This window comes from Patella vulgata, chromosome 7 (genome assembly GCF_932274485.2).
Source record: "Patella vulgata chromosome 7, xgPatVulg1.2, whole genome shotgun sequence".
In the NCBI taxonomy this organism is placed as follows: domain Eukaryota; kingdom Metazoa; phylum Mollusca; class Gastropoda; family Patellidae; genus Patella; species Patella vulgata.
The window spans coordinates 67,390,064-67,417,884 of NC_065885.2; the positions used below are offsets into that span (position 1 = coordinate 67,390,064).

The 27,821-nt window shown below is 35.6% G+C and overlaps 1 protein-coding gene across 6 annotated transcripts; it reads right to left on the reverse strand.

Moving 5' to 3' along the window:
* Positions 1-1,735: 1,735 nt before the first annotated feature.
* LOC126827807 (eukaryotic translation initiation factor 4 gamma 1) lies at positions 1,736-27,757 on the reverse strand. Of its 6 annotated transcripts, none has more exons than XM_056102580.1 (21): positions 27,623-27,757; positions 26,354-26,551; positions 22,562-22,602; positions 20,745-21,114; positions 19,427-19,560; positions 17,637-17,777; positions 14,624-14,743; positions 14,077-14,136; positions 13,641-13,787; positions 13,151-13,230; positions 12,699-12,855; positions 12,345-12,449; positions 12,051-12,201; positions 10,580-10,692; positions 10,058-10,195; positions 8,847-8,906; positions 7,834-7,974; positions 7,389-7,462; positions 6,950-7,106; positions 6,608-6,712; positions 1,736-6,370 (listed from the first exon to the last, which is right to left on the reverse strand). In XM_056102580.1, exons 4-21 carry the CDS (start codon positions 21,082-21,084, stop codon positions 6,227-6,229), a joined length of 2,367 nt encoding a protein of 788 aa, XP_055958555.1. In that variant the 5' UTR covers positions 21,085-21,114; positions 22,562-22,602; positions 26,354-26,551; positions 27,623-27,757; the 3' UTR covers positions 1,736-6,226. The 6 variants fall into 6 exon arrangements, with proteins under 6 accessions (XP_055958555.1, XP_055958556.1, XP_055958559.1 ...); XM_056102581.1 differs by lacking the exons at positions 26,354-26,551; positions 27,623-27,757 and adding exons at positions 23,241-23,609; positions 23,898-24,317; XM_056102584.1 differs by lacking the exons at positions 26,354-26,551; positions 27,623-27,757 and adding an exon at positions 23,898-24,382 and having other exon boundaries at positions 12,699-12,779; positions 22,562-23,609.
* Between the last annotated feature and the right edge of the window lie 64 nt (positions 27,758-27,821).

Consider the following 27,821-nt stretch of genomic DNA (forward strand, 5'->3'; position numbering starts at 1 on the left):
TATGTTAGGCACATTTAGACCACCCTTTTTGAATGGTTGGTGTAGTGACATTCTTTTGATAGTTTCTGGTGTGTCTTGGTAGATAAATCTAAATATTTCCTTATTTATAGATTTTATAATGTGTTTTGGTGGCGTGATAATTCGGCATGTGTACCAGAGTTTACTGAGTATGTAAGTATTTAATACTAAAAGTCTATCTTTTATTTTTAGTTTGTATTTTATCCATTTATCTATTAATTTGCTTAGTTTTGCCAGTATGGGTAGCCAGTTTTTTTCAACATTGTTGTGACCAAACCATATTCCTAGGAGTTTTATTTGTGTTTTTATATTTATTTGTGGAATATCGTTTCTATGTATAGTAATATTATTTATTTTTATTATTTCAGTTTTTGATGGATTTAGTTCTGATCCAGAGGCAGAGCCAAAAGATTCTATGTCTTCTATAAGGTAGGTATATGATGTACTGTTTGTTATAATTGATGATAGATCATCTGCATGTTGAAATAGTTTTATTTCTTCAGAAGTGTTTGGGATATGGATTCCTTTTATGCAATTGTTCTGATTTATTTGTACCGCAACAGGATTTATGGCAAGACAGTATATTAACATTGATAGACAACACCCCTGCCTTATTCCTCTTGTTACATTAATCTCCCTTGTAAATGAGCCATTTACCTGCACCCTACTGACAATGTTTGTATAGATTATTGTAATCCATCTTACAATGAACTCTGGGAAGTTGTATTTTTGTAATAGCTTTATAATGTAGTTATGTTCTATCATGTCAAAGGCTTTCATTTGATCAAAGCTCAGTAGTAATCCTGGTATATTTTTTTCTTCCATGTATGTAATAATACTGTGAATTGACATTAGGTTATTTAGTATAGATTTTCCTTCCCCAGCCCCCGTTTGCAGTGGAGATATTATGCTATTTAACATTGGTGTTAATCTATTGGCCAAAATTTTTGTTAATATTTTGTAGTCCTGACATAATAGACTTATAGGTCTGTAGTTTTTCAAATAGTTTGAGTTGCCTTTTCCTTTATAACTGATATTAATTATTGCCTCTTTCATTGTAGGTGTGAGTTCACCCTTCAGATAAATGTTGTTCAACACCTCTACAAAGTCATCACCTATTATGTTCCAGAAAGTTAGATAAAAGGATTTTGATAGGCCATCTATGCCTGGAGACTTGTTATTTTTAAATTGTTTTAGGGCACTTAGCGCTTCTTCATTTGTTATCAAATGTGATATTTGTTCTCTATCTTCAAGTGTAATTTTTGATAGGTTATTTTTGTTTAAATATGTATCTATTGTATAGGGATTTATGTTTTGAGATGTATATAGATTTGTATAATATTCATGTATGGTTTTTAGTATATCTTGTTTAGTTGTATGTATCTCCCCATGATTATTTTGGAGTTGTGTTATCTTTTTATTACATGCATTCTTTTCTTCGGCTATTTTGAAAATATCAATATTTGAGTTGTCAGTGATATTTATATCTAATTTTGACCGAATAATATATCCTTCATTTTTATAGTCTTCAATGTGGGTGATGTCATTTTTAATTTTGTTAATTTTATTTTGATCTGGCTTCTGGGTTTGTTCTTCATCTTCTAGACAGCTGTAGAGAAGTTTTAATTTTGATTGTTTGATTTTTGATATGGCTATACAGAAGGTTTTTGTGATTGATTGAATTTCTTGTTTCCCTTTGTCCCACCATTCATTACTGTGTCTGAAATTCGTTTTCTCCTTTTGCCAGAATTCCCAAAATTTTGTTATGGCTGATTTATAATTGTTGTTTGTGAGTACTGAATTGTTAAATTTCCAAAATCCTCTTCCCCATCTATAGCTGTCTAGATTGATTTTCAAAGATAAAATTTTGTGATCTGATTTTGTATTTGGATGGTGATTTAAATGTGTAACACTAGTTAGTAGGTTATTAGATATGTATGCTCTGTCAATTCGACTAGCACTACCTCTTGTATTGGACCATGTATATAATATCTTGTCTGGAAATTTATTCCTGAAAACATCTGATATTTCTATTATTTTTGTGATATTGATAAGTAAGTCAATAACTATCTGGGAGTAGTAGGTATCATTTTTAGAATCAATCTTATTTTCTGTTACATTGAAATCACCAATTAAAATGTAGTATTCTTTCTCATTATAGATATTTATTATATGATTGTGTAAACTTTGAAAGAAATTTTGTTTTTCTTTAGTTGAACCAGGAGGGCCATATATATTCATTACATTGGTTGTTTTATCGTTAATGTATAATGATATATGTTGGTACCTTCCTTGTAGTAAGTTTGGATATGTATGTTCTTTAAATTCAATGTCATTTCGGATAAGCATGCTTGTTCCCAGATAGTTATTATCAATAGTATTTGATATAATTTTATAGTTACCATCTTGATATATCTTGGATTCATTTATAATTTTAGTATTTGACACTGTTTCTTGTAAACAGAGTATCTCTGGGTAGCTGAATTTATCTGTTAAGATGTTTATTTTTTCATCAAAGCCTCTTTGAATATTAGAGGATATAATATGCATAATTAGTGAGATAATCAAGATTTTCACTATAGACATTGTAGAATAATAATTGTATTGTTATATATAAACTTATTCAGTTAATATGATTTCACAATTGAGTCCAATTCACTTTTTAGTTATTATATCAGTTTTTTCTAGTCAGTCTATTAAAGACCTCAACTATTGGACTTTTCATTCTTAGTTTTTTATCTGTTACATCTTCATTATTGCTGATATTCCTTTTCTTTGTATTTTTGCTATCTTGGATTTTAACATAGTCTGCACTGGTACACTCAGTTTCCTGTGCTTCTTTGACTGCAACATCATTTTTGTTTATATTAAAATCCATTAATGTATCAATAATTTTATGGTCGTCTTTATTCACATCATTATTTGGATCAAATGTGTCAGAGTGGGTTTGTTTCAACTCTGTTTCATCATTTTCTGTTGTAGAATTCTCCTGAGGAGAGTATTCCAGATTTAGATCCATTTTGGGAGTTATAGGTAGCTCATCTATATTTCTGTATGGATCAGGAGTTATAGGTAGCTCTGTAGATGGAGAGGATTGCAGGGGTGGAAAATCCTCTGGGATGGGTGAGAAGTTAGATTTATTTGTACGTTTGTCAGGCAAGGGACAATCCCTTCCTAGGTGGCCCTGTTCTCCGCAGTTGAAACAAGTCTTATTATATCTGATCTGCCCTTCGTATTTAACGCCTACTCGTAGGCCTTTTATGAAAATATGGGATGGGATAGGCTTGAACACGCGTTTGACATGAATGATTCTCACCCCACTTTCTATTGTTGGAAAATTTTTGTAGCATGGCCTCTCACATCTGATGACATCGGCATAGTTTGATATTTTTCGTGCAATGTCCTTATTATCTATTTCATAGAATAGATTATAGATAACTATTGGGATAGAGTCTACTGGGTATTCTCAGATAGCTTTGATGGTGCCTTTCGACTCATATTCCAGATCATTGATGGTAAATGATTCAAAGAGTCCAACAAAGATATCTTTAGATTGTTGAGAGTCAACTGTCAGATAGAAATTCCCATTTCCTATATTCTGAAGACATTTAATATATTTTATATCAAAATTATCATGGGCTAGGATAAATGTTAAAAGTTCAACTGATGACAATTTTGTCTCACCATATACTGGAGATATAAGTATTGTATTCTCTCTATTGAGTTCATTTGTCACACTAACACCTTCAGGTCCCACAGTTGTTTTTGTAGCCCTTATATTTTGCATGGCTTTTGTTTATATAGTTTTGTTTATAATTTTTTTTTTTTTTTTTTTTTTTTTTTTTATTTCACTTTTATATACGACGCAAATATACACTATAGTACAGTTTAGAGAAGAGTCACGACCAAGTTATCACTATTGTTCTTCTTGGCCGCCATATTGGCTCTTCAGCTCTCGGTTATTGTAAGCAACACAAACTTCAATTATCCTCTATCGATCCTTCACAGGACGCCAGATTCGTTTTGATATTTATCACATTTTAGTTCATATGTAAAACTCTATACATTGTTTCAGATGATATATTTGAAAACACTATATATATCTTTACTTTAGTAGACCTCTAACAAAAACACGTCTAGCCATGGACAAAAAGTATTAAAACAAGTAACAGGTGTAGTGACCTTGGGCCCTTTATACAGGAGCTACATAGTAACCTATCGTCATGGCAACAGTCAATATAACAACAATCAATATAGCAACAATTAATATAACAACACTTTTCATAGCAACAATCAATATAGCAATCTATCGTCATAGCAACAATCAATTTAACAACACTCAATATATCAACAATGAATATAGCAATCTATCGTCATAGCAACAATCGAGATAGTTATGGATATAGCCACAATCAGTATATTTGATAAAGCAAAAGATCGATATAGCAACAATCTATATGACAAAACCGATAGAGCAACAATTGATATAGAAACAATCTATATAACAACAATCGTCATAGCAACAACCGATATAGCAACAGCCGATATAGCAACAATCAATATAACAACTTAGCAACAATTCATATAGCAACAATCAATATAGCAACAAACGGTATAGCAACTTAGCAACAATTCATATAGCAACAAAAGGTATAGCAACTTAGCAACAATTCATATAGCAACAGCCGATATAGCAACAATTAATATAGCAACAATCGATATAGCAACTTAGCAACAATTCATATAGCAACAAACGGTATAGCAACTTAGCAACAATCTATATAGCAGCAATCTATATACCTTGATTAAACTACATAAATTATTTATTTATAAATATTTATATGCATGTATCTACATTTACACTTATCCAAATATTTATATACATGTATGTACATTTACACTTATCCAAATTTACATCATGATGAAAGCTAAATTTTGGTTAGCCTACTATACCAAATTTACATCATGGTCAAGGCTAAATGGTGGCTAGCCTATTATACCAAATTTACATCATGGTCAAGGCTAAATGGTGGCTAGCCTACTATACAAAATTTACATCATGATGAAAACTGAATGTTGGCTAGCCTTCTATACTATACATACCTGTATATACAAGTCACAACTATAGGTATACAGATACTTAGGTTAAAGGTACAATCACTAGATAATACTATACTCACATACTTAGGTTAAAGGTACAATCACTAGATAATACTATACTCACATACTTAGGTTAAAGGTACAATCAATAGATAATACTATATTCACATACTTAGGTTAAAGGTACAATCAATAGATAATACTATATTCACATACTTAGGTTAAAGGTACAATCACTAGATAATACTATACTCACATACTTAGGTTAAAGGTACAATCACTAGATAATACTATACTCACATACTTAGGTTAAAGGTACAATCACTAGATAATACTATACTCACATACTTAGGTTAAAGGTACAATCAATAGATAATACTATATTCACATACTTAGGTTAAAGGTACAATCAATAGATAATACTATATTCACATACTTAGGTTAAAGGTACAATCACTAGATAATACTATATTCACATACTTAGGTTAAAGGTACAATCACTAGATAATACTATACTCACATACTTAGGTTAAAGGTACAATCACTAGATAATACTATACTCACATACTTAGGTTAAAGGTACCATATTCCATGTTAAAACCCAGAGGAAATTTCTCAGCCAGCACCAGGAATGAACTAGAGACATACCATAAACAAAATATGACCAGTAATCAGATGATAGTTTAAAGATGCGTTATGTAAGAATTAAATCTGCCTATTGCAGGTCTTTATTGTGGCTTCAAATGTTATATAAATTATTAATTAGACATTAATTAACTTATCAAGACCATAATCAACTCGCTGTGTCATCGCATGGCCGAGAAATGGAATGGGTTAAAACACTAGCGCCAAAAGTCATCTTTAAAACGGATAATGATAATCAAAACTTTTCTTATTATCGTAGCATTAGTACTTGACAATTGAGACTATTTACACAGTATCTTATCAAACACTGAGAATAAAATAATTGTCAATATATTCATGCTTCATTATTTATATTTGAACTAGAGCGAGAGTGTGAGAGCGGTCAGGTCTTTATCTAAATCTTTGTCTATTTTTGAACTATTATGGCGAGAAATGTTAGCTCTTTATCTACATTTTGCACAATTCATCTACACGGCTGTTTATTGGAACATTGAGGTAGATTCTGGGATAAAAGGACATTTGTCTGTTCATTTTCTTTAGCAGCTTCTTTATGAATCTGATCGATAGTGTTAGGATTATTATCTTCTCTTCTTGGCATCCAGTTACACTACAATATAAATATATTATTCATCAATGAACAGGAAATAAATAATATATAAACATTGTGTTCAAGCAAGTTCTAACCAACAAAAAACTCACCAATCGTAAATCTATAACATTGTGTTCAAGCAAGTTCTAACCAACAAAAAACTCACCAATCGTAAATCTATAACATTGTGTTCAAGCAAGTTATAACCGAAATATGAATTACAGATAAGAAATAGTTAAATGACAAAATACTCACCAATCGTAAATCTATAACATCTTGTAACATAACTCTTACTGTTGACGATGTTTTCTTTTCTCTAACGATTTCCTGTATTTCTTGGAAGTACTGATCTATTTCACACTGAAAGATAATGAATTTGGTGAAGATACAAAACGAACAAAATGTCGCCCACAGTCGATATGCGACTTATTTTAAGCCAACACTAAAATAGTAACCCCTTCTTTCTAGGCTTTCCCTTCTGTTTGCATGATGGTCGAAATTAATAATCTCCCCTTCCAGCATGAAATTCAAATATAGTTTGGATTAATTTTGTCACAACTTTTATTACTTGACAACATCAAGTGTATTATGTCTTACCTTAGCCTTTTCTGTGTCCAATTCTTTTCCTATTGTGGTTAATAATATGCTTAAACATTCTAAATCGACTTCGTCTTTCGACTGTAATAATTTAGATACACAATCATGCATAACTTGCTTTGTGTACATTTTTAATTGAAATAACTCTCCGAGAAATCTGTAAATAGACAATCAGACAATAACCGACTGATGGAATCAATCTGGGAATATCAGTAACAAGGAATTCATCTGTCATCATTAAATATAAGACAGGGATAACTTCAGTCATCATTTGCCTGAATTCCATGAAACAATTATTATTCTATTTCAAAAAGCGATATCTTTTCATTACGTTTAGAATTATAAATTGTACTGATTGATAATGATATCGTTCTGGACCTTACAACAAATGAAATGAACTAGTGATTAATGGCGAGTCAGCATCAAGCGGACTATTTACCTGATGTTTCCTATAGATCTTCTCCTGGCTGTTTTTGCAGCAATCTCCATTTCTTCTTGTTTTTTATCATCCACCTAGTAATAACAAGTAAACCATGGTAAATTTACAGAAATCAGAAATAAAGAATAAAAAATAAACCATCTAAAATTCACAGGAATCAGGTCTTGAATGACTATATAAGGGAAACAGTCGAGGAATGTCTACGGGGCACCTCGATGTCTAAGGCGCTGGCACATTAATCGTGAAGTCCCACATTTCATCCTGGCGTTGGCTTAGAAAGTTCTAAGGATGCAGTGATTTGTATGGGACGAAAAATAACCTTGGTTAAAAAGGAACAATTGGTAGCTGGAATTCTATCAAGAGTAGGACAAAAACTTTTCTCATAGCACACTGTTTGTCATATATACATGTATATTGAATTTCACGAGTGAAGGATTTTACTCACTGAGTCGCCTTCATCTATTTTCTTCTGTCCAGCTTCTAAATCTAAATCTTTATCTTTCTCAAATTCTCTCTGACATTTAGTTAATAAAATAACCCGGCAATCTATTTTCTCACCTGGTTCCCTATCTGACGGAACCTTTACCTGTAAATAAATCTTTTAATTAGATTAATGTATTATTTTTCGTTATTCGTTATTCACCGTTTGAATAACAATCTGGTTTATTTACCGACTATACATGTATGTCATTTAATATGTTTTCTACTGCTAGGGGATACTTTGTAATCCATTATTCTATTGTTGTCGTCTAATGATCGTTTGGGATTAAATCCTGAAATATCTTCATTAAAGATACATGTACACCTTATATGTGAATAACGAGGTGAAAAACAAATAACAGACAGCTCGTTATTCGCTTCTTGAATAACAGTGTGGACTGTTTTTCGTATAGAGGTCGTTTTGCTGTGTTTTATACTACTGGGGGATACTTGACATCCATCATTCTAGTCATGGCTAGCTGCATATTGGAATCCCGAATATAAAGTTGAATAACGAATAACGAGGTAGCTTGTACCTCGTTATTCGCCAATAACGAGGCAAGTCACCTCGTTATTCGTTATTGGTGAATAACGAATAACGAATAGCGAAAAACGATTCAACCTCACACTGCCTAGAAGAACTCCACTTAATCACATCTCCCTCGATCGGCAGACGTTTTCCTATATTAGGCCATTTCGAATACGAATTTATAGCCAGACATAAATTAGTCTGGTGCAAATCGATCTAATATTTTGCCGGGTTTAGATTAGATTAGAATCCCTGCCCCCCCCCCCCCCCCATCCCACACACACACACACACGCTCGCCCTCGCGCGCACGCGTTATCGCCCCCTTCATGGGCCCCTTATTCATAACAGATCAAGTATTAAATATTTATAGTTTTAACTTTTTCTTCCATAGAAGCAAGATGAGGATGAGATGTTTTTTAGAGGAGACAGTTTGTTTTGATATACGTACCTTCATAAGATCTCTACACATGCTAGCACAGACCACACTAAACGCTGGTTCACTCACAGCCTATAAAATATAGATAAAACAACTGTTAGCATAAGATAAATATACGCTGACTCAGATCTTAAAAGCTGAATGGAATCAAGCTGGCAATATTAGTACGATAACAAGGAATTCAACTGTCATTATTCAATATAACACAGGGGTAACTTTAGTCCATTTGACTTATAAATCATTTTTACATAAAGACTTTCCTCGTCATCACCAATTTGTCAAACTGGACACCCAGGAATATAAATAGTCAGTGTCTCAAAATAAGTGCAGTCGGTCTCAGAATAATGCATCGACGACTAAATGAATTAATGAGGTAAATAAACAATGCCAAAATAGAAGGGAAAAAAACCAAATATAAGAATGATTGGATATCACAATATACGCCAGTTTTTCAAAGCTCAAATTAGTAAAAGGTGATATCATGCGTTTAGTAATAAAACAGGAACTTCTCAATGAACTGTTGGCTCTTGCGTGTGAGCATGACCTGACGGATACGATCGATCTTGACAAAATCGTCGATCGGTAGTCAAACTTGACCCTTAATGACAAAATGAGGACATAGTCATATCTTTGCTAATTTATGTTTATTCACCACAATAATATATCGAAGATATAGGTCCATGTAAATGATCTAATTATTATCACTTTCAGAAGTTATCACAGATTCATAGTAAATTGTACGTTCTTGCAGAATTTTTAATAAATAACTTGAATTCCCATGCGTAGTACTCAATTTTACTCATGTTATAAGCGTTTTCTGAAGATCAGAATTCTGTAAAATTTCAGGGACTCTAAATTCAAACATTTCTCAGGGGAAGCCTGACCCCGGACCCATCAAATCATGACAAAACGTGCCCAAAGGAAGGCCTTACAACGATACACTGCTGTGGCTGGAGCAAGACGGAAGATATCAACAATGGAACCATTTCTAATAGTTTTCCATGTGCAGAATAAAATGTATAGTCATCTATCCTAATATAGTTTACAGACAGGGTTGTTACATGCTAGCTCATTGGATAACGAAAATAAGATGGAGACAGAGTTTCTGTCGTAGTATCGAACTTGATGGAGATTGAAAATCCGTAGCAACCAAGCTTGTAACGGTTCTTTTTGGCCCATGGAATGCAAACTCAATGAATACAAATTTCTAGTAAAATTCCCACCTTTTCAAATATTAAATCTGTGACACCTTTTAATCTTGTTTCTGTGTCGATATTTTTTTTCGGAATTTCTTTTGAAGAAGCTTGGAAATTCTCTGGAGTTAATTTATTCAAAATACCTTTCACATGTTCGTAGATTTCCTGAAATAAAAAAAAAACAAAATGCAAGATAAGACAAACTTTATATTACATGAATAGATGGTGGATTCTATGGGAGCCGTGTCGATATGACCCAATAAATAAAACTAAATCATTATGGCAATATCAGTAACGAGGAATTCATCTGTCATCATTAAATATAAGACAGGGATAACTTTAGTCATCATTTTGCCTTTATTAAGCAATAGAGAAATGACCCTGTTTTCGAACCATAGTTTTTTTATATTGTTGCTTTTCTCTTTCATTTGACATACAGCCCCTCCCACCCCCCCCCCCCCCCCACACACACACACACAAAACAAAATACTGTGTATATCAACAGTTTTATAAATATCAACAGACATCAAATCAACATCATATTATTACCTTGGTAATTTTCTTGTTTGACAGATCTATGTTACGGAGAGGTTTAGAAGCGACAGTGTTGCAGCCATCATCATTATGTTGATTATTCTGTTGTGGCCCTCCACTATTTGGCGCTGCAAAAAAAAAAAAAATTATTCACATTAGCCTGTACCGGGGTAACTAACTCTGTAGATCATCGGATTTGAATGGATTAGGATACCCACGAGATTACAAAATTTAACTAAAAGAATCATTCAATGCTACATCTTGCTAAGAGTTCAAACACTTATAACTGCGCTGGGGGGGGGGGGGGGGTCGAATGTATCATACGGTCTGTCATTGAGTCAACTGGCGTGGTTTCGATTCCCCGGTTGTACGTGACAAGGAGTAGGGTCGCCTGTATCTAGTTCTTACACAATGTATTTTAAAAGCCTGGAGATAAATCACTGTGGATGCAGCGTTGTGGGCGTGTCCGATTTTGATCACAGATGAGACACAGATGGATCCCGATATGCAGTGAACCATTTGCCAATGAACTGCCCACCGTCATTTGAATGATAACGAGTCTTGGAGGCCAACAATAATAAGCCGATTAAGATCCCTGGCTAAAGTTCAATAATACGCTGAGATAACAATTTCAATGGCAGAGAATGAATTTAGAACAGAATATAACTTGGTATATAGTCATGACTAATTTCGACGATGAGTATTTTTGCTTGGGCCATAGAGTGATGGACAATTTCATTGTTAGATGCATTATCAATATGTTAGATGTGCAAGGCTGAAGACATCTGCCTGAACTTTTTTTTTATCTTTCAGAATGAATCAATCATTAACTAAAACGAGTTCTCCACAAATGTTATTGCACAATGTTTTAAGTATTATAGTATTCAACCGCGAGAGGTTTCATTTTACAATTATATTTCTATGATACATGGTCTCATTCTCTGATGTTTGTGCCCGAAAAACGGAAAAACATTGCCCAAAAATGGAAGGTTGACTGAATACGAGGGGACTGCAGCCCTCCTACGCCTTTGCCAGTTGATATACCCCTACGTCGCGTCAGACCCGGGAGATCCCTAGTCGGAAATCTACATCCCTGCAGTGCCTCTTATATTGACACAGGGGAATCACTTAATCACTAAAATATGTACAAAAATGGAGTCAGCTACCTTGTAAACATATGTTTTGACACCAAACCTTTTCCGCCAAAACTGACGGTCATCTTGAATGACCCCCCAATATTGACTCGACAGTGTCACTTATCACCAAAATGTGTATGGAAATGGCTTCATTTACACGAAAACGTATCTTTTCATACCAAACTCGATCAAATTATGATCATTTTGGGTGAAAATTGGAATTTGCATGCCCAAACCGGCAGCCATTATGGATTTTGGAAAATTTGACCCTTTTGGACACGGATTTCGGAACATAAGCCGTGGTCAGTATTCTATATAGACCAGCCATGTAGTAAAATACATTAACTTACGTTGTCCACCATCACGGCTCTGTTTGTTTGAACTTTGAGGTAGATTCTGGGATAGAAGGTCAGTTCTCTGTGCATTTTCTTTGGCAGCTTCTTTATGGATCTGATCGATAGTTTTAGGATTATTATCTTCTCTTTTTGGCACCCAGTTACACTACAATATAAATATATTATTCATCAATGAACATCAAATAATTCAGTATATAAACATTGTGTTCAAGCAAGTTATATCCAGATATAGGGAACAATAAAACAACGAATCACTGATCAGAAATAGCTGAACAACGAAAAACTCACCAATCGTAAATCTATAACATCCTGTAACATAAATCGTACTCTTGACGATGTTTTCTTCTCTCCAACGATTTTCTGTATTTCTTGGAAGTACTGATCTATTTCAGACTGAAAGTTGAAGAATTTGGTGAAGATAAAAAACGAACAAAATGTCGCCCTCAGTCGATATCAGACTTATTTTAAGCCAAAACCAAGGTGGATCCCAGAATAGTAACCCCTTCTTTCTAGGCTAAATCTTCTGTCGGCATGATGGCCGAAATTAATAATCTTCTCTTCCAGCATGAAATTCAAATATAGTTAGGATTAATTTTGTCTCAACTTTTATTACACGACAACATCAAGTGTATTGTGTCTTACCTTGGCCTTTCCTTTGTCCATTTTTTTTCCTATTGTGGTTAATAATATACTTAAACATTCTAAATTTATCTCATCTTTCGACTGTAATAATTTAGATACACAATCATACATAACTTGCTTTGTGTACAATTTCAATTGAAATAACTCTCCTAAAAATCTGTAAATAGACAATCAGACAATAACCGACTGATGGAATCAATCTGGGAATATCAGTAACAAGGAAATCGTCTGTCATCATTAAATATAAGACAGGGATAACTTCAGTCATCATTTGCCTGAATTCCATGAAACAATTATTATTCTATTTCAAAAAGTGACATCTTTTCATTCCGTTTAGAATTATAAATTGTACTGATTGATAATGATATATTTCTGGACCTTACAACAAATGAAATGAACTAGTGATTAATATCAAGTCAGCACCAAGCGGGCTATATTGTGACATCATTTACCTGATGTTTCCTATAGATCTTCTCCTGGCTGTCGTTGCAGCAATCTCCATTTCTTCTTGTAATTGTTTCTTCACATCTTCCTGGAAATCAGAAATAAACTATGGTAAATTCACAGGAATCAGGTCCTGAACGACTATATAAAGGAAACAGTCGAAGAATCTAACTTAGGAGCTTCATGAGAAATCTAGGATGCCTTCCCTCAAGTTATGTCCTGGTTTGCCACATGAAGGGGAACCTCGACAACTAAGGCGCTGGTACACTAACCGTGAAGCTCCAAGTTTCAGCCTGGTGTTTGCTTAAAAAGTTCTAAGGATGCAGTGATGCCGGACAAGGGGCCTGGAATGAACAGCATCTAATCAGTTGGATGGGACAAAAAAGCCTGGGTTAAAAAAAAATTGGTAGCTGGTATTCTATCAAGAGTAGGCGAAAAATTTCTCTAATAGCACATTGTCATATACATTGAATTTCAAAAGTGAACGATTTTACTCACCGACTCTGCTTCATTAATTTTCTTCTGTCGAGCTTCTAAATCTATTTCCACATCTTCATGTTTCTCAAACTCTCTCTGACATTTAGTTAATAAAATAATCCGGCAATTTATTTTCTCACCTGGTTCGCTATCAGACGGAACCTTTACCTGTAAATACATCATTTTAATTAGATTAATCTATTTTTATTCCTTAACCCTTTGGCATTTGGTGTATGTAAATGTTGATTACCCAAAATTCCTTGAAGATAATAAGAGAAAATAATATGAATAGGCCTACAAACCCACACGCAGACGCGCGTTATCGTCCCCTTCATGGGCCTCTTATTCATAATAGATATTAAGTATTAAATATTTTTAGTTTTAAGTTTTTTATCCATAGACGCAAGATGAGGACGAGATGTTTATTAGAGGAGAAAGTTTGTTTTGATGTACGTACCTGCATAAAAGATCTACACATTCTAGCACAGGCTGCACTAAACGCTGGTTCACTCACAGCCTATAAAATATAGGAATTGGTATTTGGGTTATATGTTAAGCTACGTACAGTACAGTTTGGGCTTGGTTTAATTGGAAATTAAGTGAGTTATACGCCAGTAACTTTTTTGTCATCAAATCATGACAAAACCTGTCCAAGGGAATGCCTTAGAACAATCCACTGCTGTGGCTGGAGCAAGACGGAGGACATCAGCTATGGAACCATTTCTAATAGTTTTCCATGTGCAGAATAAAATGTATAGTCATCTATCCTAATATAGTTTACAGACAGGGATGTTACACGCCAGCTCATTGGATAACGAAAATAAGATGGAGACAGAGTTTCTGTCCTAGTATCAAACTTAATGGAGATTGAAAATCCGTAGTAACCAAGCTTTTTGGCCATGGCTGGAAATTCTATTGACAGGTCCTCTGCCCTGCCCTTGACTACTTTTGTGGCAATGCAAACTTGTCTCCCACTGAATATGAATTTCTAGTAAAATTCTCACCTTTTCATATATTAAACCTGTGACACCTTTTAATCTTGTTTCTGTGTCGATATTTAATTCCTGAACTTGTTTTGATAAAGTTTTGAATTTCAAAATACTTTGCATACATTTGTAGATTTCCTGAAGTAAGAAACAAAATGCAAAATTAGACAAACTTTATATTATGGCAAGATTGTTTATCTATGGGAGCCTGGCCGAAATGTCCCAATAAATAAAACGAAATTAAAACACACCCACTGCAGCTAAATCGTTGAGCAGTCGCCAAGGGGTGTCACATATCTTTTCTTTTGTAGGTAATGGGAGCAATTACAATACACCCATATCAATTTAATACATATTGGACAATATATTTGGGAGGTCACAAGGGGTACAATGTGAAACAAGGGCCACAACTCTAGAATATTTGATAGGCTTTTGTGGTTTCACTAATCTAAATAATGCATATAAATTCAATAGAGATCGAACTAACTTTGTCGTCGTAAGAGCGTTCACAAGGTTCAACGATGTGAAACAAGGACCATAAGTCTAGAACTAATTAACAGAAATGGTTGAAATTAAATAGGATTCTTCATTTCTACTTAAACATGCAATATGCAAGAGCAAAATCTGCTTATTACAAGTCTTTCTTTAGGCCTGAAATGTTATCTAAATTATCAATTAAGATATTAATTAACTTATCCAGACCATAATAAACTCTCGATGTCAAGGCTAGCCTTCGATGTTGGCTGGATTAGATTCCTATATGCCGCTTAACGGCCATTGATAATTAAATCAAAACAGTGGATAATCGAGACTATGCTGTTTATATTAATGATTTTAGTAATGATGACCGAGACTATGCGAAAATTTCACCTGCTTCGTTTTGGGCTCATAGTGGATCAATTTGACTGAAATTTTCAGCAAATTACCTTTACACTATCTAGTTTTTAAATATTATAGTGAGAACTGCCAACTCGTTATCTTATCTCCTATAATATATCTTTAAACAACTGTATAAATTTCAAAACGATCCGGTGATAAATGTATTCTGTGATTAATATAAATAATTGATTTATTGAGTTCTAGCACTTTCTTGCACGGTCACTTGACGGAATTAAAATTAAAAAAAATTCTTGATACTGCATACTACAATAACAACACAGTGTATCACCCGCCATATTGATTTGCCTCGTTGAAGACATTTCGTCTGCTATCAGTATCATCTCACAATACTCACTAGTTCTAACACTTCTTGTCGTTTTTATTGCCAAAGAGACTTTATTTGATCATTATACATCTTCCAATGTAAGTAAATTGGTCATTTTACAGCGTTATTAATTACAAATCAAACCTGAAGCACTATCACTTGGCGATTATCAACTTCGTCGGACCGGAAGTAACACGAAATGAGGTCAGTGACATTGCGTTAGGGAAGCGATTATTTTCAAATTGACTTTCATAGCTGACCGCGAATTAAGAATCTCAGAATGACAGCTGAATGCTCTCAGGCTGACAGGTAAATTAATATAATATTTTTTGGGAAAATATATTTTGCCTTTTAGTCGACAAAATGAAGTGCCTGAAATAAATGAAAATGAAATGAAATGAAATGGAGTTTAACGTCCTACTGTTCTGCTCCTAACCTGGGCTAATGAAGACGGGCATACGCCATACAGTGTGCTATGAGGGAAATTTTGCCCGGACAGCGGAACTACGGAATCCTTACCTTTTTCACTTTGATTCTACTTTGTTCGCTAAATGAATCATTTCTTGCCTTACAGTGTGCTATGAGGGAAATTTTGCCCGGACAGCGGAACTACGGAATCCTTACCTTTTTCACTTTGATTCTACTTTGTTCGCTAAATGAATCATTTCTTGCCACAACTGACACACATTTATAATAATTCAACAATATTCTCAAGTAGAATTCTGCGATTAAAAACATATTGAACTGATCAGCCATTACGAGACCGGGACATTCGCAAGCCGCATGTTTATTTCATCGCTAAATTCTACTAGAAAATGGTGTTGAATTATTAAAAATTTGTGTCAAATATAGTGACAAATGATTTCTTTCGGCGGAAAATAAAGAATCACGGTGAAAAATAGAAGGTTAGGGTTCTAAAACAGCCTCTGAGAACACAGCTATATAAGGCCCGACAGGAACTGTCAGACAGACACAGCGCGGTCAGTCTCATTGTGGCCCGTTTTTATAACTTCAAAAGCTTGACTTTGTTCTTAAGCTAATGCTAGGGACTTTTTTCATTTTCACCCGACAAACACGTGCGGTTGGTGCTGTCTGGATGACCCAGTCCCTAGGCAAATTTTTCATAACAGATAGGTTAATGGAGGGACTGGGTGATGCAGACTGTTACTAACAAAAACAAAACGGAATTCCTTTGATCCTATTTCTTATTACTTCCGGTCCGACGAAGTTGAAAATCGCCAAGTGATAGTGCTTCAGGTTTGATTTGTAATTAATAACGCTGTAAAATGACCAATTTAATTACATTGGAAGGTGTATAATGATCAAATAAAGTCTCGTTGGCAATAAAAACGACAGGAAATGTTAGAACTAGTGAGTATTGTGAGATGATAGCAGACGAAATACCTTTAACAAATGAAAACAATACGGCGGGTGATACACTTTGTTGTTATTGTCGTATATAGTCAAGCAGTAGTAAGAAATTTTATTTTAATCCCTTCAGGTGCCTGTGCCTATCAGAAATCGTTGTATGAACATAAAACTCTGTGTATAAATTCCAAGTCAATCGGATGATAACTTTAGCCTCTACAGGATCTACAAGGTATGATAACATTAGCCTCTACAGGATCTACAAGGTATGATAACATTGGCCTCTACATGATCTACAAGGTTTGATCAAATTGTTATATGGACTTTTAAAATATTCTCTCAAATTTTATTCGAGGTGAGACTAAAAAAACGAGCGTTAAAATTGATCCTTCTATATGACAAGTCTTCTAAATTCCCAAACAGACTGGGAGGAATATAATTAAAATATAAATAGTTTACCTGTGTTCTGGCTTCAGTTTCATCAAGCTCCTCACTTTCAGCTTTATGTAGTTTAATATCTTGTGATATAGACACGGCATTAATAATTTCCTTGGGATCTTGTTGTCTGTTCCTCTTTTCAGTCTTTCCACTGGAGCCGGGCTAAAAATATAATTTGTATGGTATAAGCATATACTAATTTAAATGACACATATCAATTTCATACAGATCGGCAGATAACTTTTGATGTTAGAGCATTCACAAGGTGCAACAAAATGAAACAAGGGCCATTACTCTAGAAGTAATGAACGGAAATTGCTGAAATTTCAACAGGCTTCTTCGTTTCACTAATTTAAATAATACATTTAAAATTCACAAAGATCGGATGATAAATTTTGGTGTTAGAGCGTTCACAAGGTTCAATAAAGTGAAACAAAGGGCCATAACTCTAGACGTAATAAACGGAAATTGCTGAAATTCAATATGTATGGCGGACGGACGGGGGGCGACGGCAATATACTTCCACATTTTCATGTGGGCATAAAATGGTTTTGGGACAAATGAGTATAAATACAAGAGCCTTGGTGAGAATCAATGTACAGGGTTACACATAGTATTCAGTCCAATTTTACCAGTATTCGATTAAAGTCTTCTTTGCTCTCGGTGCTTCTACTGCTTTGAAGTAGTAGTTTGTAGACAGTCCTTTACAGATGCACTATGCGTTGGCATAGTATTTCCAAAGTAGGCAGAATTACACAGGATCTTGATGATCCGACGTGATAATAATCCACAACAATGAACGTAAACTTGGATTATAACAGAGAAAATTTCTCTCAAAACAGCACAATGTAAAACAGAGAGATGATTTCTCTCGAAACAGCACAATCAGGGCAGCAGCACGAAATAGCAAATCGTGAACACAGACCACGTGGGTTAAATAGAAATTTACGACAAATGTTGAGTTCTGTACGAAGTGCTAAGAAAGCTCTGCCCTCGGACAGGTCTGGTCCGGCTTATATAGTTTTAGGAAATTCTAGAACTTTCCAACTTTTTCTAGAGCCCTTCAAAACCTTTCAATTATTTCTAACACTGTTTCCAGAAGTTTTTATGGTTTCTAGAAGTTTCCAAATGGTAATGAACGATAGATTTTGATGCATTATCATGACCTCATCACAGGATAATTTTGCTAAAACATTATTTCTGCCAATCCTTTTTGGAAATTCAACTGCTGAGGGATATTTTACTTGTACTAACAATTCATATACAGGACCTTGGTAATGCATCCTCAGTATCCCCAGTTCTACTACATAACCCCTTGATTGAACCAATAAAAAAACCCAGTTCATATACCAGTCTTAGCCTCATTGTGTACGTTCACCACAATAAAGCAGTTTGTACGTTCGATTATGAGAATGTTTGCAAGGAATTTAATATTAAAGAAGTGTCAAGTGACATACACACAAAACTATCTTTTGAAAAAGTTTGTAACCACCATTCGGCCATTTTAGTTGCAATAAAATGTGAGTAAATACCTTTGTCCACGCACTTCCTATTTTTAGAATTGTTTGATTAGTCTATAAAAAAATAGCGCACTTATCAATGGCGGATAATTTGACTATGTGTCTTCCCCGTAATTGTACCCAGGCGTTAGTAGTGTAGAACGGAACACCCCAATGTGGATACCAAGGATTTTGGTAATACTCCAAAAACAACCATCATAGCTCCCATATAGCGGATCAAAAGATTAACCCATGTATTAAACTCACACTTGAAACATGAAATACTTACCTTATCTAGAATGAAATACTGACCTTATCTAGAACGATGGCAGGAAAATTTTGTAAAGCTTGTGGTCTAGAGACAGAGTATTTACTAAATTGTAAATGTAGCAAGAAATCTCTGTCGTAGGTTATTATACCCTCCTGTTTCAAAGGACTCTGCTGGTCTGTGAAAAGAAAAACATAACATAAAGTTTAAATACCACAGCAAGTACTGAGATCTACTATACAGCATATACTGAAAACTGTACCTCAGCATATAAAGAGATCTGTACAACAGCAAGTATAGAGATCTACACTACAGCGTATATTGAGATCTGTACAACAGCAAGTAAAGAGATCTACTCTACAGAAATGTGGTACAACATATATAGAGAACTGTACCACTGTAAGTATAGAGATCTACTCTATAGAAATGTGGTACAACATATATAGAGAACTGTACCACTGTAAGTATAGAGATCTACTCTACAGAAATGTGGTACAACATATATAGAGATCTGTACCACTGTAAGTATAGAGATCTACTCTATAGAAATGTGGTACAACATATATAGAGAACTGTACCACTGTAAGTATAGAGATCTACTCTATAGAAATGCGGTACAACATATATAGAGAACTGTACCACTGTAAGTATAGAGATCTACTATATAGAAATGTGGTACAACATATATAGAGACCTGTACCACTGTAAGTATAGAGATCTACTCTATAGAAATGTGGTACAACATATATAGAGAACTGTACCACTGTAAGTATAGAGATCTACCCTATAGAAATGTGGTACAACATATATAGAGACCTGTTTCACATCATAAGGAGAGTAGTGTTCCAGATTCCCTAGTGAAATTTTGTTGTTGGTACACATATCAACCTATTAAATCACTTAATTACAAATCTCTTGGATGAATAATTTTTGTAATTCCATTGAACCATTGGCAGTTGGAATTCGATAAAGAGTAGTCTGAAACTCTGCAGTCTGGGCAAATTTTTTCCCTCATAGCACAATCGATGGTGTATTCGAATGTGTAGCCCAGTAACCCCAGTAAGTTTGAGAAAAGGTAGGTTAGTAGGCAACAAAACACACAAGCAAGGGAAAGTGTGTTGGTCTGACAACACTACAACTCAGGTATCATGTAGTGTAGTTGTGCTATATAAGCAGGAGTTTCTGTATTTAATGTTTAGTTTCAAACCAGGGTTGACAAATTATTAAACTTCGTTGAGAATCATAGAAAACTACTGTTGCGTAGCTTAAAATGTTCAGATTAGATAATGAATGTCGGGTTTACAAATGTTTACTTTCATGATACCTGCGCTGTAGTGTAACATATCTAATATTTCAGCTTACGTTGTTGTCTGGTATCTTCACTTGGATTTCCGTCAACTTTCTGCACACTTGGATTTCCGACAACTTTCTGCACACTATCGGCCGCCATCGGACGTTTGCAATAGTTACTGAATTTCGTTTTTAATTCATGTAATGTATAAAACGAATCATAAATATGCATATTCTCTTTTCCAATACATTGACGTAACAATTGGCACTTGACAGCATCATCCATAGACTCTAGCCCACTATCCACCAAGTACTGGTCAAACTCCTGCTCAAATAGTTCCCATTTTTCTCTTGAACCATCTTGATCGAGCTGTGGTAGACTTGGTGGCTTCAAGGGATGTATACCTGCCATTTTTTTAGGTTGTCTGTGAACTTCTCTGGACTACAAATACAGATTTGGGGGTTACTATAAAAACATATCTTGCCTGACAACATGAACCCACCAAAAGCTAAATTGTCCGAGCAGTTATGAGATAAACTACCCATAACAAGCCATTGCCATGCACAATACATCTACATTTTGCAAAGATATGAGTGGATAAGATATCTCTTTGCCCAAATGACTCACAACGAATTTGAAAAAAATTCAAGAACGGAAGGTCATGAAACCCTGAGTATCGATTGCCTCCATCACATTCATAAGATTTTCGGCAATTGGGGGTAACTCTTGGACGGACAGAAGGTTGAGGAACGCTGAATATTGATAGGGCTTGTCCTCTGGTAAACTTAATTCTTGACACAAAATTTTCGGCAAATGGGAGTGACTCTGGGACAGAAGGTTATGGAATGCCGAATATCAGTTGGGTTTGTCCTCCCAGGAAACCAACGTTTCACATCAAATTTGAAAATTTGAAAAAGTTCCATCAAAATCAGATGAAAATTGTCACCTGTAGAGTGTCCACAAACAAAATGTGAACAGACACACGGACGGACAGGTGGCTACGACAATATACGTCCATATGAAAATGTGGGCGTATAAAAACATGATTTGTCGTACAATCAGGGGCCATAATCCACTAAGTACATGCCAATATCACAGGGAACCGGGATCTTTGGGATATAAACCTATATTTCAAGTTTCGTCAAAATCGGATAAAAATTGTGACCTGTAGAGTGTCAATTCTTGAAATGACATCTAGATGCACGGTTAAATATTCATAACAAAACACAACACAAGGTGTATATGGATATAACTACTTCTCTGTTATTTAATAACAACATTTCATAACACATACAGGTCACGTATGTGTTATGAAATGTCAGCCTTTAGACCACTTTCCAACCATAGGATTTTAATCTATCTCTAAGGCTATAATTCACTAAAGCCTAGTTCACAACCCGTCATACATGTACGTGTTTTGGCCCCACGAGTCGTAGGGTTTGGTAGCTTGCAGATCAGTTGCACGTTGTGAAGGGCCAAAAGTATCTACAGCAAGTCTGCGATCTTCTTCGTTGTCGAACACATGCACGTGATGCTTAAGTCTCACGTACGGGTTTACTAAGATTTCCCCCGCAGTACGTACGATGAGTTGTGGACTAGACTATATTTTTAAGTAATATATCGATACTGCAACATGGCGTCAACCCCGAGTGTTGTTTCAATATATTACGCAATGTCTTAAGCTGGATATCATTCAACAACTTAAAATACAGAGACTAACTCGCACGTGCTTTTCAATGTGTATAGGAACGAGCAGTTTACACCTGTGTATGGGGTACGAGGAGTTTACACCTGTATATAGGTACAAGGAGTTTACACCTGTGATGGGTACAAGGAGTTTACACCTGTGTACAGGTACAAGATATTTACACCTGTAAGTTGAACCTACCTGTAAATAATTTACTTGAGAATCTATGTTGTTGTAACCTCCTGTAAAAAAATATAAACAATAAACAAATGAAATGGGGTTTTACGTCCTACTTTTCTATACCTACCGGGCTAATGAAGACAGGCATGGTATGGTGCTATGAGACAGAAATTGAATTCCAACTGTCAAGGGTTCATTTACGTGCACGGACAAGTGTTTTTGTTTTTATCTCATCTTAACGACTAGATGCAGTTCCTTGCTAGGCCATTTGTCCTGCACCACTGACAAGGAGAATCCACGCTGGACCAACACCGGGATCGAACCCTGGACCTCTTGGTTAGTGAGCTAGCTCCTTTCTCACTGAGCCAACGCTTAGTGAGATTCCAAGAAAGGTTTATACAAATCAGTGCTAACTGACTGAATCATACCACTGACCAAACTTCAGACATTCATAACTTTGCACGAATAAAGTAATTTGACTGAAATTTTCAAAATATTTATTTTCCATTATCTATTTTTGAAATATTATAGCAATTTCATCTGTTTTCTCTTCAGGTTTTTCATTTTTTGGTTTAATATTCATAGGTTTTGACTTTTCAACTTCTTTTTCCGTTACATTAGAGACAAGTAACGGATTTGGATTAAGTTCGCCTGCAAGTAGTTCTTTTTTCACGATTAATTCGGCAGCAGACACACTCACTGTTTTAGGGACAGGGACTATTTTTGGTGCTGGAGGAGCAATGTTCACTTTGTATTCATTCGCGTCAAACTGAAACACAGGTTCTTTTTTTTCTGATTGAATCAAGGCCTTTTCTGTGAAGATTGATGGAGGATCGACAGACGTCTCTCCAGGAATAATAGCTCCAGCATCCTCCACGCAAGGTTCAAATGTCTCTTGCTGTTCATCTGCTGGTATGATGGTCCCTGTTGGTGGAGAGGAAGCATCCATTACACTAGACGGAGTTGAGCTTTGTTGTTTGGTCGAGTTGTGTCGTAATGTGGCAGCTACTTGCGAGGCAAACTGTGCACAAATTTCCTTCTGTTGAGGTGGTGAAGGTGATGCCTGAGCCTAAAATAATCAAAATATTTTTTAGTCTTTGAAACTAATGAAACTGAATGAACTTTAAACGTCAACACACACAGTACGTTGAATATTTTGAGACTGGTAAAGTTATTTTTTGAGTGATGAGAAGTTTGCCAGGACAGCAGCATTTACCATGTGTTCTGATTTTTATTGGACAGGTCACAGGAATCGGACCTTCTATCCGTATATATATGCATACACCATGTCGTACCAGACAATATATAATAAAAAACAACAGGAATGCAATAATGCCTGTTGAAAACTCGATCTTACCTGCTCTCGCTTCGGCTCGTTTTTTTTTCAACAATTCGTAATGTCAGGCAACCAAACCTCTGTCAATTCACTCAGATATGTTTTTTCTTCAATCTAGTCGTTTTGATTTGCATAAATACTCCCACAAAACGATACATCGCCACTTGTTTTCAATATTTACATCGTTTTCGTCCATTTTCATTTTGTCACTGCCGCCATGCGCTGACGTCACACAAATAGACGCATTCGGCAGACCTCGGTTTTTTTTTTGGTGCTGGGGTTGAGGGATTCTACCGATATTCGCCGAATATGTATAGACGTTTCACTGACGCATGAGACGACCCTACTCCTAATTATAGGTAAGGTTTTCGTTGTTCACCCGAGTCACTCGAGTCGACACCAGACCGTTCGCGTTTTGATGATGGGTTAGTTGTATTTTACGTCCGCTTCCACCGAAGTGATATCGCAGACATCGAGTTGGTCATATGACTGACTCGAGTCGCATCACGTGACTAACCCGTTTACTCCCCGTTAAGCGGAGAGTAAAAGGGTTTGTCACGTGACAAAATGGCGTCCTATACGCAAAAAAGCCTGTCTCTCGCACCCGATACGTTTGAGGTCATACGCCTGTAGCGGGAAAAATGTTAACCATTGTCAACGCTTACAAGTAGTGACAAGGTATACCGTCATACCGCACGGTATTCTTGTCAGACGCTGTTAGCGCAATAAAATAAGAACAATATTCATTCCTTAACTGTTGTTTAATTGGTCAATAGTAACCTATCGACATGCTTTTAACACATTAAAAAAACTTTCTTGTAACCATAATGGCTTCTTTTGTACGTATTAGTTTCTATTCTAAAAAACTTTTATACATTGCATTTTTGCAGAATGTAGGCTAAAGTGTTAACTGGAATTAATTTCGCAAGATGAATTTGATTCATAATTCCATATGTTATCATTAACTTTAATTAATAAGCCACAATCCGGAGTAGGCTACCCATCATACCCACGTGCTTTCTCTGCCCTGTTCACAGCTCTTCCCAAGAATATAAATGAATCAAATGATGGGGTTTAACTTAATTTTCTGCACCAACTGGTAACTGGGTATAATAGGCCTAGTGTCGCATTTACACCATACTCCTTCGATTTCCATCTGTGTCAAGCAAGGCCAAGGCCAATACTCGGCAGTAGGCCTCTAGGCTATGCATATTTATTTGTTTTGCACACCATCCTAATAACTAGATAGTCCTACTTGCTTTTAGCCCCTCAATGCTGTACAACTGACAAAAGAAAGGAAATGAAATGGAGAAGACAATACTGTTCTACTCATACTAGGCTAATGAAGATGGAGAGGGAAATTTTGGCCTGTCTGTGGCCTACTCTTACTTGGAATTCCACCTGTCAAGGGATCTTTTTCATATGCCAATGTGTACACAGGACCTGTCTGTCCCTCCCTCTACCCATCCATCTGTCCCCTCCCCTCCCCTCCCTCCCTCCCTACACCCATCTGCCCCCTGTCCCTCCCTCCCTCCGTCTTTCCCTCCTGCTGTTTGTCCCTCCCTCTATCGCCTCCGCCTTTCCCTCCATCCATCTGTCCCTCCTATCTGTCCCTTCGTCTGTCCCTCCATCTCTCTGTCTGCCCTTTCCTGTCTGTCCATCCATCTGTCCCTCCCTCTCTTCCTCCACCCATCTGTCCCTCCCTCCCCCTGTCCCTCCCCCTTAGTCTTTGTGTTTATGACCGATGTGAAACGGAGTAGAAACGCATTACAAAACGCATGTACTAATTTTGGGATATGGCGGCCAGTAAGGGCAGAGATCAATTCTCGAGGAGAGAAGTAGATGGATCTCGGTGTGAAGAATGCCGACTGGACTAATGAAGACGGGCATACGCCATATCATGTGCTGTGGGATAAATTTTGCCCGGACAACAATTGAATTCCAACTATAATGTATTATGTAAGAGCCAAATCTGTCGTTGCAGGTATTTTTCCGGCTTCAAATGTTATATAAATTATTGTTTAAACATTTATTAACATGAAAGGCCTATAATCAACCCCCTAGATTATCGGATGGCTGCGATTTTAAGTACATAAGAACACAGTGGTCATATTAGAGTTTAACAATAAAATAGATAATCAAAACTTCAGACATTCATAACTTTACACAGAATAAAATAATTTGCTAAAATTTTAATGTCAATGTATCTATTTTTCATTTTCAATTTATTTATTTCCCATTATCTGTTTTTGAATATTATATAGGAAGAACGGCGAGGTCTTTATCTAAATCTTACATAATGCATCTTTAATATAAATATTATAGGAAGAACAACAAGCTCTTTATCTAATCCTTACATAATGTATCTTTCAGCTTTTATCATCTTAAATGATCCTGATACTATGATAATAAACAGACCAATGGATTATGAACACATGTAAAATTGAGAATAAATTTCACCATGTTGAAAAACTTACCATGTTTAATTTTATCTGTTTTCTCTTCAGTTTTTTCTGTTTTTGGTTTGAGATCCACAGGTTTTGATTTTTCAACTTCTTTCTCCGCTACATTAGGGACAACTGGTGCTGGTGCTGGTGCTGGCACACTTTTCACAGGTAAAGGTGCCTTTTATAGGTACAAGTGTCTTCTCCGGTGCAAGCTTTTCACCGGCCCTTCTGTAGCAGAAACATTTTTAGGCGTTTTGATTTTCAACGGATAAAACTGGTTTGCCAGTTAACAACCTAATTAAAAGATAGGTTGCCAGGCAACGAAACATACGCACACAGCTACTAAGTCGTCCGTTCAGTCAACATATTTTTCTTTTGCCAATAACGAAAATCTGATTCTCAGTAACAACTCATTAAGAATTTGTTGTTGCCATTGTTTGTCGTGTATTTTGTACACGGTGAACAGTCCATATGCTGATTACACTATTTTACCTTATTACACTATTTTGCCTATACCGTTTTTATTAGGACTTCGAATTTTGTCTAATGGTTTGGATTGTTCGTACTTGGTTTTATTTTATTTGACTTCTAATAGTTCTGCCTTAGACTTATTTTTAGTATACATGTACAAAACATTATATATCAAGGGTCATAGCTCTGGAAGTAATCGGATATTCTCTTTAGCCTCTAGAGAGTTAACAAGATTTTTCAAAGTAATCAAGTGCCATAACTCTGGAAAAAATCATCGGAAATCGCTGAAAATCAATAGGATTCTTAGGAATCAAGGGCCATAATTCTGGCAGTAATTATCGGTAATCGTTGAAAATCAACATACCTCTTCAATTCATGACCTTTAATTAATGTGTATAAATTTAAAGTCAATCGGATATTAACTTTAGCCTCTAGAGTGTCCACAAGATTTTAAAATTAAAATTGATCAAGGGCCATAAGTCAGGTAGTAATTATCGGAAATTGTTGACAATCAATATGCTTCTTTGTCTCATGCTCTTAATCACTGTGTATAAATTTAAAGTCAATTGAATATTGATTTTTTCCCCTAAAGCGTGGACGCCGGACGGACGGACCTGCGGACTATACGGGGGGGGGGGGGGGGGGCGAAGACAATATACGTTCATATTTCAATGTGGGGCGTATAAAAATGCCAACGTGAATGAAACCATGGACTTATAAGAGCTTGATTTTAAAGAGTAGTCCTTTGAGATCCTCGACTGAACATTTTGAAGATACTCTGTGTGTTTATAGTTTGGCGGGCCAATATTGTTACCAGATCGTTCTTACCGTAGTTGATTTAAACCCCAGTTCCAGCTAGTATTTGATGTTCTTCAGATCGACGTAATAAGGTAGCAACAAAGGCTCAGTTTCTTGGAAAAGCTCTCTGGCTGTTTCTATTATCATTTTGCGGAAACGAGTTTCGATTTTCCAATTATAAATCGAAAGTGAAATTAGGCTAATGATTGGTTTCCAAGTAACGAAACAT

Bases quoted from the DNA above. Each gene is read 5' to 3' on its own strand.
- LOC126827807 (XM_056102580.1), bottom strand. From the start codon at position 21,084: ATGGCAGGTATACATCCCTTGAAGCCACCAAGTCTACCACAGCTCGAT. The intron at 10,693-12,050 runs GTAAGTTAATGT...TTTTTTTTGCAG, and splicing joins GAGCCGTGATGGTGGACAAC to CGCCAAATAGTGGAGGGCCA. The intron at 8,907-10,057 runs GTGGGAATTTTA...TATATTTTATAG, and splicing joins CAGATTTAATATTTGAAAAG to GCTGTGAGTGAACCAGCGTT.